The sequence below is a fragment of the Hylaeus anthracinus genome, unplaced genomic scaffold (genome assembly GCF_026225885.1).
Source record: "Hylaeus anthracinus isolate JK02 unplaced genomic scaffold, UHH_iyHylAnth1.0_haploid 12001, whole genome shotgun sequence".
In the NCBI taxonomy this organism is placed as follows: Eukaryota; Metazoa; Arthropoda; class Insecta; order Hymenoptera; family Colletidae; genus Hylaeus; species Hylaeus anthracinus.
In genome coordinates, this window is record NW_026534348.1 from 6,331,494 (window position 1) to 6,343,830 (window position 12,337).

At 36.9% G+C, this 12,337-nt stretch overlaps 1 protein-coding gene across 8 annotated transcripts in view; it reads left to right on the top strand.

Moving 5' to 3' along the window:
• LOC128890891 (uncharacterized) overlaps positions 1–5,106 on the top strand; it is a 98,889-nt gene extending 93,783 nt beyond the window's left edge. For 5 of the 8 annotated variants that reach the window (XM_054149865.1, XM_054149864.1, XM_054149868.1 and 2 more), the window contains one exon: positions 2,943–5,106. In XM_054149865.1, the coding sequence (XP_054005840.1) occupies positions 2,943–4,138 (1,196 nt within the window). In that variant the 3' untranslated portion in view covers positions 4,139–5,106. Of the gene's footprint in view, positions 1–1,493; positions 1,688–2,942 lie in introns of those variants that run through there. The other 3 variants (XM_054149871.1, XM_054149869.1, XM_054149870.1) reach the window with 3 other exon arrangements.
• Positions 5,107–12,337: the final 7,231 nt, after the last annotated feature.

Below are 12,337 nucleotides of genomic sequence, written 5' to 3' on the forward strand. Positions count from 1 at the left end.
CGCCTATCACTGTCAATTTAAGAAAGAATCTCATTTCGAGACATTTAAGGAATCTAAGGAATTCCCATGTCGCAGTGCGATAACATTTTCACGCTACGTGAACGGATAAAAGCCCAGGAAATGTAAAATAAATGAGAAAATTAATTATAAACTTTAAAGGAGAAATTGTTTCGGATCCTCTGTTATTTTCGTTTTCACGTCATTTTTCCAACCAGCAAACCATGAAATGTACATGTTAACATTCGAATCATTAAAACCATTGCGCGTTTTGTGTCGTCCCCAATTTATGCGCTCCGATTGTGTTTCTCTTCGCCTCGTCGCCACTCGCCCTTCACCAACACACCCGTTACCCTCTTTCTCTACTTTCTGTCTCTTTGTGTCTATTTTACCACCGTCTTTCATTTTGTTCTTGGTTCTTCATTATAAAAAAAAACGGTGTTTGCGTTTCGTCTATGTTTTCACCAAATTTATTATATTGACACAAAGGGGGAAACGACTCTCGCGTGTCGTGATACTTTTCATATATGTTATCCGTTTATATTTCATTTAAACATTTTATTTATAAATCTTAGGTAAGTACGAGATGTGGTGTGTGGCAGAATTAAACGATCTGACTGTGCCGAAGAGATCCAAAGTGGAAAAAAATTTTACTTTTGTAATTTATATGATTTATTTAACCGTTTCGTTATGGGTGCTATAGTCGGCATTATTGATTCAATGGAAATAATTATTCAAATAATATTATCGTTGTGTATTATTTATATAAATATTAGGAAACGTAAATGAATTTTATTTTATTGTTCAGTGATTGAATTCTAATGATTCAAAATCCGTGATCGTACTAAGTAACATATTCACATTTGATAAAGATTCGAATTAAAATAAAAATAAATTTCTCATAAATTTAAAAAAAAATTGTACATATACATAAAATAAAACTTAATTACTTTCATCCAGTTTAAACATTCGTCGAAACGGAACACAGAAAGAAAGAAGAGAAAAGGAAAAAAAAACTTTAGGTACACCTTAATAATAATAATAATAATAATAATAATAATAATAAAAGACACTGTAGACTAACAATGCTGATCGAAGTATCCTACATTCGCACAGTTCGATCGATTAATTCTCAAACACCTTCCAATAATAAATACATGACACAAATATAGAAGCATGCAAAATTGTTCGTAAGAGAAAAACATTGAAACGCTGACGCCGTTCCTCGAAACAGTGCACTAGGAAAGATCGCTCGTTCGCGTCGAACAGAGCGCCGAACGCTTTCTCGTTGCACTGTTCGCATCGTTCTCCAGAGTCCTTCCCGGTTCCTCGATCGCTTGACTCATTTTCTTAACCACGATCGGCGACAGAACGCAACTCTCGTTCTTGCAACGAAGGAATAAAAAAAAAAAAAAGAATACAACCCTCGCGCGTACGGGAATGTTTCCAATTTCCGTTTCTTTCAGTTGCACTTACGTTTGTTTACACCTTTGCAGAGAAGAAACTACGTCTAAAGTTCAGGGAGGCGGAATCGTAGCATCTCGCCTCCTTTGAATACAGACGTCTCGATGCGAGGCTTATCGATCAGAGACGAATTTAGCGGTGCCGAAACTAGCCATTCTGGGACCCGGAGAGCTAATTACATTTATGACGGCGACCGCAGCAGACGCGATTGATTAAAAAATGCCAAAAATTCGTAAGGCCTTTTCAAAGTTTTTTGTCTACGTTTTTTAAAAAAATTATTTTTTTTTCTCTCTCTCTCTCTCTCTCTCTCTCTCTCTCTCTTTCTCTCTGTTGCTATTAACTGATTTCGATTGTTTCGTTTATTCGCACTCGAGCTTAAAAGGCACTCGGGAGGGTGATTAGAAAAGAAAAGTTGGAGTGTATCCGTTTTTTTTTGGTCACGCATACAACTGACACGTCACCACGATAGTCGCGTGGTTCGCGTCGGTTCCTTGATCCCTATCGGGAGAACCTAACTAACACTGCAGTCACAGGGATTCATCACGGTAATCATTTTCATTCCATACACACGGCATTGCTTACATTGTCACGTTCCATTCTGCTTTGACACGATCGATCGTACCGATACCGTCTGCGAATAAGAGGATAGTGGAAACGATTCCCTTTGGAGTTGGATCGAAATCAGATGACCGCTCAAGACCACGATAAGAACTGAGCACCTTTGGCAGGTGATGAGAATGTTTTTAAAGGAAACGCTCACTTCGAGTGGTTCAGTGAATACTATCATAGATGCACTGGGTAGCATTTCAGTCAAATTATTGTGACTTACGCTTGGTTCAAATCATTCTATCCGTATTATTATACAGCTGAGAAATAATGCCTTTAAGAAGGCAAGATAGAAAATCTAAAAAATATCGGAAAAATATGGGATAAGTAAATATTTTTAAGTTTCAAACCTAGTCATCCGTCCATACACCAACTACGCATCTAACCCCTTGTACCTTTACTCACTAACTCCGAATAACACGCCCGACTCCTTAACATCTCTACGATTCTCATTGGTCCTTTCCCTTATTTCCACCACCCTTCTAAATCCTTAAACACAAACCTTTAAAAGGCACACCAAAACTGCTCTCCCGAGCATTTTCGTAATACAATTTAACAGAAGCAAGAACGTAGCGGTAATCTAGTTTCTAAGTACCGAATAGTAATAGAAACCGAACTTTGAAATGAATCGGAATCTAACACATTGTGTGCCATAGCTCTCGGTAGAGATCCTTTCTGACATGATCCACGGTGTCGGAATAGGTTTTGAGCAGTCAAACGATTTCGCTCTGGCTAAAATCGTAAAGAGCATTTCGGTACATTACCTAAAGTTTGTCAAAGCGGTAAACCTGGTACGATGGTCGTAGGCATACGCCCAGTCACGCGATCAATTATGTCCGCGTTATGACGATCCCAACATTTATCAAATGTCGCAGAGTCCGCTAGAAGTGTGATGGACGTGCAAGGAGCCACCGATGAGCGTGCTTCGTACTACGTGGGTGAGCTCGTCAGACGGAAGAGCGAGGGCAGCGATTCGATACCGTCGAAGGCGACGACGATGCAGTCGAGAGGTGGCCCGCTGCGTCACCGACGTGTCTCCTTCGACAACAACCAGGAGTCGAACGGTTTGATGGGGAACGCCGGCGAGAAGATAGTCCGTTGTCGCAACAACAAGTGCGGCAACTCCACCAGCTTGGCCGAGGCGAGGAGAAGCTACAAGAGCTGTCACAACTGTACCTGCCTCTACTGTTCCCGAGAGTGCAGGAAAGCGCATTGGCAGCGTCATCGGCGCACCTGTCTGCACTCCCGAGCCGGTAGCCTCTGCAAGCAGGTGTTGTCCTCTGCCAAGGAGGATCCCATTACGTTGAAGCATATCTCGGCGCTGGCGAAACGTGGCTACGCGTCTCACGGTCGCGGCGCCGTCAAGTGCTTCTTCTCCAGCCCCGAAGTGGCGGAGAAGTTCATCGGGAACGGATTCGTGGATCTTGGCGAGCCCACTTACGTCAGATGGTCGGATCTACTCGCCAGCGAGATGGGACCGGACCTGTACGCCGAGGTGATACGGCTGTGCAAGTCGTACAACCCGGACACCAGGCTGGTGCTGTACGTGGCCGTTTGCGTGGTCAGCGAGGTCCCTACCAGCGGAGCCGTTAAGTGGGAGCGACAATTGGTATCCAGATGCGCCAAGATTCACTTGGACTCCGCCAGCAGACACCACACGTCCTCGTCGTCCGCCTCGCCGCAGGGCAGGCAACAGTCTACCTCGCCCTGCAATATCACAAGGGAGATGGAATCCCCCGAGATGCTGGTGCTGACGTCGTTACCGGGAAACAACAGACAGAACACCCCCAAGAAGATCAGGGAGATCAGCTTCACGAACATCCAGGGACAACTGAAGCTACGGGGCGTGTCATTGAGAAGACACTTCCCTCAGGTATACAGGAAGCTCCGTGCTTACGTGGACGGGACCGTAGACAAATTCGCGCCAGTCACCATCTATCCGCGAGACCAGGCGTCGGGGAAGAGCTTCGTGTGCATCATCATACTCGACGTCGAGCCCGAGCGTCTTCAGCTACTTCCTACGGATTCATCTAGGGTCAGAACCGTCGACATTAGCGTCGAACAGGAATGAACAACCGTTCCTTCGTTATTAGATCGAACAATTTTTTTTACTAAACTTACGATCGGTAAGACTTAAATTGCAGGCCGCGGTTCAACGGGCGAGAACGAAGGTTCGAAGGTTCGCCGAGTTTCATCTTCTGGCCAGGGCCCCTGGATGAAAGGAAACTTATATCTTGACCGTATCGTCCGCGAGCGAAACAGCTGAAGAGAGGTCTCGGTGTAGGGCGTGTAGTAAATTGAACGATAGCGAATCGTCTCTTGAGAAGAGACCTACTCGGTCTTTGAGGGAAAGATGAGTCGATTTGGCAAATCGAGGATGCCTCGAGTGGTTGATATTCTAGAACGCTTAGCGTGGAGCAACGAACAAAGTATACGGACGAAATAGACTCTCCGTTGTCGACTCTCTCGACTTGACTCGGTTCGAGATAGGTCTGATCGTGTGTACTCGTAGTCTGCGATAAACTTTGCTGGTACACGTTACGTTACAATTCTCCGAGTTGTTCATTTTTATCACCTCGATATCGAAGAAAGTCTTTCGACTGTTGTCCAACGACAAACCGGTTCTCGTGGATATCTAACGAACGTGTTTCCCCATGGTAACTGACGTCTGACGCCAGTGTCGTTCGCGAGTCTTGTTCGTCGACCTTAGAGTACTCCTCGGAATTGCTTCGGTAGATCAAAAAGAAATTTCTCGATTTGGTTGTTGCTCTATCAGATGTTTATTAATTGTATCGATCGTCGTAGGAATCGGCGAGTGTTCGCGATGACACTGCGGTTTCTGGATCTTTATGTCAAAATTATTGGGTTATTCGGAAAGCTTGCGCCGACTTGCGTGGACCTTCAAAGATTCAGATATATTTGTTTAATTATTAGGGTGTACCGAAAGTTTTTTCTAATTTGTCTTCTTTTCTTTCTTTGTCGTGTTTCAACGAATGTTCAAACTAAATAAAACTAAACAAATTTTATGTCACCATTGTGTAACTAGAATTTTTAAATAATTGTATATTTCTGATTGTCTTGATTTCGAAAAATTATGAAAAACAATGAAATTCGCGGCCATCGATGTCATTATAGATTGATTTTGTCTATCTGGATTGTTGAAATAGGCCCAATTCTCATCGTAAGTTACACTTGTAATACAATGACATAAAAGAATGCGAGTTTCAATGTTTTCCACAATTTTTCTAAATTGTTCTATAGTACTTAATACTCGATATGAAAGAGTAATTCGGGAGTTACAAAATGGTGCGTATGATGTGGAATTAAGACACTTATTTAGTTTAAATATTCGTGGAAAGAGAAACATAAGAAAAAGAAAGAAAAATTCTAAAAAATCTTTTCATTTGCCCTAATATATAGGCGCCATTTTGTTTCAGAACTTTTCTCCATCTTTCACGCAACTTGAAGATTCCATCCTTGTAGAAACACTTCTGAGGTTTGTTTCATATTTTTAACATTTCTGTTAATTCGGGTGCCGTATAGCGCGGACTATTACGTATTTGTCAGCGTTTTGCTGTAATCTTCGTCAATGCCGGATGGACTACTCGTGCGTCTTTGGTCGTCAAAGTTGAAATCTCTAGTATAACTTAGTAAGCCACTTTCATGCAGTTCATTCGACTACATATAACGTCTTCGTTGTAAAAAATACTTTTCAGTAAAAGAACAGCATTAAATATCTCTTTGTTTCCTTCTATATTCAAGACCATATAAAACTGACAAAAATTGATGTATCCTAACTTATTTGTTTTCAATCATTCTGATATATTCACACCTGCTCTCTAATACCACCAATCAAAAATCGCCACGAGCTTTCCGGACAATCCAACAACGATTCTGAACCCATCGAAAGCTTAGCCTCTACACGTCGAATTTTGCATTTGTAAATCGTGACACGAGATATTCTTGTATCGACGAGAAAGCTTTTCTGCGGCTACGTTTCGTTGTCGATGACATGATCCTTTGAAACAGGTAAAAACCGCTGGCCACGAGACACGGTTCGAGCACCCCAAACCTCGACGGATCGTTTTCGAAAGTAACGACGATAGGTATCTTGTTGTCCTTTCGTTCGATTTAACGTATTTACGGTTGTATCTTTTGAATTTTATCGTATATATTAAATATATATATAGATATTTAAAGTCTCGTCGACGCCATCGGACTACCTCGAGCACGTGATCACGAATATTCTACAATCTACGGTGCGAGACAAAATAATCCACTCGTTTTTATTTATATTTGGAGACACGCGTAAGAATAAATATATTTTTCGCGCTCTATATATTACACGACCCATTTTATATAAACACACGGAAAATCGTCGTTGTTGAATAAACTTTATGAACATTAAGGAAAAAATTGTAAATAAAAGTTAAAATTAATGAAATTTCCCTATCAAGGAAAACAAAAGTGTACAGTACCGTACATTGTAATCCAAGGAAGTATTAGAGTATACAATTGGTGAAATTCTGTTATTTCGTTCAGGAAATTATCCTATATCGACAATTGGAAAATTAATTTATTAAAGGATCCTTCAAATTATAATTGCGAAAGCGATTTTCCGTGCGTTTGTAGGAAATGAGACGTGCAATATAAAGGGTTCACAAAATATCTATACTCTTACGTATGTGTCTAAAATATAAAGAAAAAACGTTCGGTGGATTAGCAGTTTGTCCTCCTACGCTGTAATAGGGGTCTCGAGTCAGCTTGGACGCGTCGATAAGAGGGCAAAAAAAAAAGCGTAGATCGCGAATGGCGTTTCCGACCATTCGAAACCTCGTCGTAGAAAACTCCTCGAAGTCCGAAGTTTCAGCCCCGTAACCCGACTAGCACCACCGGTGTCCCTGAAAGTAGTGTTTCTACCGAATAATCGTCGAGCTCAAATCCAATTACAACCATTTTCACAGACGCGATCTTTGTGCCAAAGCGTCGAGAACCGTACGATCCTCGAAGTTAAGAAAGTAATCTGCGCGGATCGCGATACACCAGGAGAAGAAGCGAAACTTTTTCTGGGAAGCGCTTTGAATATCTGATCTCGTGGACTAACATCGTGGCATCGAGGAGCTCTTTCAATATCATCGAATCTTTCTTCTCGGGAACATTCCTTTCAACTGTATCATGGCCGAGACTCGAGGAGACGTCGATTGATCTCTGAACAGTAAGGAACAGGGAGTGTCAAAAATGGTACCTCGAAAGAAATTGTTTTCTGAGCAAAGTTCAAGTTGTTGTTCGTCGATGAATTCTCGTTGAACAAGAAAGGTTTGATGCGCGTTAAAATATTTTATGCGAACAGGCATCTTAATGGTCCTCAATAAGCCAATTCAAGATTTTTATAATGCTCGCGACACTTCATTCTTGGTTTCTCTTCAGGAATGAGTAACTCAGAATTTAGGATTAGAAAAGTATTTCATGTAACAAAGAATAACATAAAATTGAAGGAAGATGCTAGAATGTTATAATGAGTTTTCTTTTTTGTATATACATATTTTAATATCTAAAAATGTTGTAAAAATTACGCATATTTAATGTTATATGACCATAAGGTTATCAGTTATTTAAAAAATAAATTTTAAATATATCGATGCTGAGGTTCGTGTTATTGTTATAAATTATGAGAATTGTGTTATTGAAGTGTATATAACAATATTAATTTTTATTATGTTAAATACTTTTCTAATTTTATGTTTTGAAATCGCGTATTCCTGAAAGACCCAAAAGGAAAGGGTAAAAAGCATTGAAAAACAGTGAAGTGACTCGTTAGAAACCATTAAAATATTTTACTATTTATGTCATGTTTCTTGACTCAAACTTCACTTGAAAGTTATGTCTGTAAAATTCAGACTAAAGCTGTTCAGTATTTTCAAATGTATACTATATTGAAGTCATATTAATAACATTGTACTCGAAAATCTTGAACAGCATTAAAATTCTCATTCTGTGTAATTTTCATAATTTTTTTTATTGACGATCAATAAAACAAAATGACAAGTCACAGCATTTGCCAGGCAAAACCGAGTAAGGACTGATCAAAACAATCAAGGTAAACAATGACAGTGCCAATAATAATAAAACCATTGATACCTTGTTGCTCAAAAAATATTTCTTTCTCACAATGCAAATGAGAAGTATGTCTCAACTGCGAATTTTAAATTTTAAATTTTGGCCAAAAAAAATTAACTCATCCAAAAGGCACTTGTAAATTCTACGGATTGATCGATTCAAAGGCTCCAGTTTACTTCAGTTAATCTTAGGTAAAAGGAAACACTGCGAAGTAATTTCTAGTGCCAATGACAGAGAATCTCTTATGATTCTATAGATTCAAAGTGTTCTGGACTAGTAGAATTAGATGAATATTATTCTTGTAATGATACAGTAACTTTGCTGAGATGTACTGCAAAACTGATTTTTCTACAGTTTGATGTTGCATCTACTTCACTTAAATACCATTGCCATGGAACAGATATAGAGGATGTTAAGAAATGTATAAAATAAATTTTGCATACGTTTAGTACTTGTCAAAATAAACAAAAATGGTTATCCTACAGAAGTTAACACATCGTGAATAGTTTTGAAGAGTAGAATTTAGAATGCCAGTACTTACAAGCTAAACGGGTTGGTATATTATAGTAAATATTACCAGAAACTACATTCAAACAATGAAACATTTTTATTATGTCTCCTCCATTACAAGGCATTCCAAATGTATAATATGTATCCAACATCATTTCGTACGTTTGACTGAATAAAAAAATGAACTGAAAATAAATAAATGTAGGCTTATCATAGAGAAATAAGATGGCTTTCTAATCTACACGAGCGTCAATGAAAAAGTGTGCCAAGTTTTGCATTTACATTGATGGAAGGTATATAGAACACCTTCTATAACTACAGAAGGTATTCCATTACTAAAAAATAGCTGGTTTCCAGATCCACATTTCTCCATACTTTCTCGTGTATTTTGACGTGTTCTAAGCGTGTGCTAAGTTTGTAACCATGATTTTGTAAACATCCTGCAAAATAAGCTCGCCACTTTTACCTTGAATTATAGTTGTCTACTTTAGACTCATACGCGTAGTGCATTTGTCAGATGTAGCTGGTAAACAGAAAATATTTTGAGAAATGTATTTCATTCAGGTTGCAATAAGATTTGAACGGCTGTTATATACAAACTAGTTCAACAGAAATTATCTCTTTTATCGCGAAAGAATTAAAATTAGACACGGGATAAGCGATTGAATGGTTTCATAGTAGGAAGAAGGAATAAAAATAATTGTGTACAATAGTATGGGTTAATGATATTCATACAGTATAGAACCCTGTCTGTTTCTATATCAGATTAGAAATTTGTTTTTAAATAAATCTAACAACCCATGGTACACGTGCATAGATATTTTATTGTCAAGTCAGTTAATTTCATATTTTATCTTATAGTTATTATTTAGACTGAGATGTTAGTACAAGTTCATACAACTGTAAATTATTTTATAGAAGATATAACTAATTTAATAATAAAATATGCGTGCATGTACAACATAATTTTTGAAGTTGTTTTTAGAAGACCTTTAAATCTACGTGAAAAAAATTGTTATTATGATCTCATACAAAAAAACATTATATAACATTTATGCTAAAAAATAAATGATATTTAGGAAATGATCTGTTCACGTTTAATTTGCCCTATGAAACCATTCAACCTTCATTGTAGATATTTGATCGTGTTTAAGATCAAAAAAGATATCCTCTTCTATAATTATTTTCTTCGTTATAATATTAAAACATAAATTTATATTCATGTTTTCTTCCATGTTATTTAGAGCTCATTTTTATATATTCTAATTAATACTATATGCCATTAATGTTTGGCGCAAAGTTTTCCATAGTCATACATATACATTCGTATGTATATTTAAATAAGAATCAAACGAAATTATAATTATAAAGTATTATGCTTACTGACAGAAGTAAAAATTCTGAACACGAAAGTATTCATTTATGTACAAATTATATAGAATATCTCATCAGATACAGACCATCTTAATCTCTTAATCACTTAGATTTCTTTAAATGGAATGCTGTCTGTTGTAACAAAATTTTGAATGAAGTAATAAATTTTAAAAATAAAATTATTAAAGTACAATTACTAGTAAGCTTTTGAGATATTTAGTTTAGAAAACAGTGTTAAAATACTATACTGTTTATTTACATTTAAGTCAATGAGCAATGCAATGCTTAAATTCTAATACTTTTGAAGTTGGATATCTGAGAAGCTCTTAATTTTAGGATTGATAAATCTTAATACTTCTATTCTAAAAGTCTAATATAAATCTTCAGTATACAAAGAAGCTATCACTACCATATTATTTATTACTTAACATTATATGTATAACTTTTGTAAGCAACGCTTATTATTTATAATAACAAAACCTACAGAGGTGGTCTGTTTTTAGCGAGGTATTTCATATAAAAAAGTGACTATTTCGCTACAGTACAAAGAGTGAATCATAAATAATGCCAACTGAATTTTTACAAAACAAATAAGAGTGAATTCATTGATTATTAGAGTAATAAATTCATATTAAAGTATTTGGTAGATAAGCCTTTTAAAGAGCAAACAAATTAAATTTTCTTAGTAAATTTTGTACAAGTTATGAACGACAAAATTGCGTACATCTTTAAATTCGTGTATTTTAGTTAATACAAACTCTACCAAAGAATTTCCATTCACCTTTCATCAAGTTCCACTTTATTCATCTGTTTCATACTTTATCTTCTATATGAAGAGATAAAAGAAATAAAGTCCCTTTGTACTTATAAGCTAATAAGATCCAAAATATCGAAGTGCTTGTGTAAGAAGAATAAAAGGAATGCTGCGCTTGTGTAATTGACTGGTAGCCTTATAAGTATGGTAAACTGTCTCAGAATCGAAGTTAAAGCTTATAGAAGTTAACAGATGATGAAATTGAAGCACTGAGACTAGATAATAGACATAATTATGGTAGACTAGTCAAAAGTAAGGCACAGCTAATATGTGCCACTGCATGATAAAATTCATGCATAAAGGCTGGGTGATAAGCATAATTATAGTAAATTACTTCAAAACCGAGAACATAGCTCATAGGTGCTACTCTATGATGAAATTAAAGTTAATCGAAGATGGAGTCCTCTATATATTATAGTTACAGAGATTTTTCATGAAAATCTTGAATATATATATATATATATAATATTACATCAACTGTTATATTTCATTCAAATATAACAGGTGTGGTCATGTGGTCACCTTGTCAGAGATATATTGCTCAAATTTTTCAATAAATTCAGTATCAGCTTTTCTCTGGCATAAGCAATTACGCACAGCAAGAAGCGCCAATTCATGGGTCCAGCTGTAAACTGTATTACGTACCGTTTGCTAGCAAAGATATCACGGATAGTTGAAGTCTGATTTAGCATCAGAACGTCAAACCCTAGGAAGGTTGTTAATATTGTTATCATTGGTATCCCATGATTTGAATAAGAACAAAGTCGGTCATTGTTACTGTACCTAAGGTTGAACACAATATAATGCTCAATAATTCCACGTTTTATCTACTCATTTATATACTTCTACCATCATTGTGTGAGAAGTGTGACTCAACGGCCAGTTTTTCTTAAATAATCCCAGTTCATTGGTCCGTTGTGACAGTTCTTCGTTGCATTACTGTTCTTTGATCCTTCGACTAATTGTAAGCTACATTGATTTACTATACCGATAGACTATATTAATGCTACACAGAGGCCACGAAAGTTAGTCCGTCATGTTCTCGATAGTTCCTTTTACCTGTCTGTATCAGAGACGTGTCGAGAGTAAGATTTCAATTGCGCGTCTGATATATTTCTAAAGTCATTTAATATGGCGTATCATTAAAATGAAGAAGGCAAATTATCATTTGTCTAAAAAAAGACATTATTATTAATAAAAGCGGAGTATAATGAGGTGAAAATTTTATTTAAGCGGCAGGATAGGATGCGATCACGTAATTAATATAGTTAACACGTCAAACGTCGCGTTACGCTTTCCATTTAGTCCAACTCGGTTTCTACGGATCGAAACATTCTGTTTATGCTACACCGCCGTGCCGGTACTTGTAAAAGCTTGTAACATTTTTGGTTATATTATTCTCTCTTCAAGGACCATATATCATAACATTCAGCGCAGAATTTCCTAATGTTATGC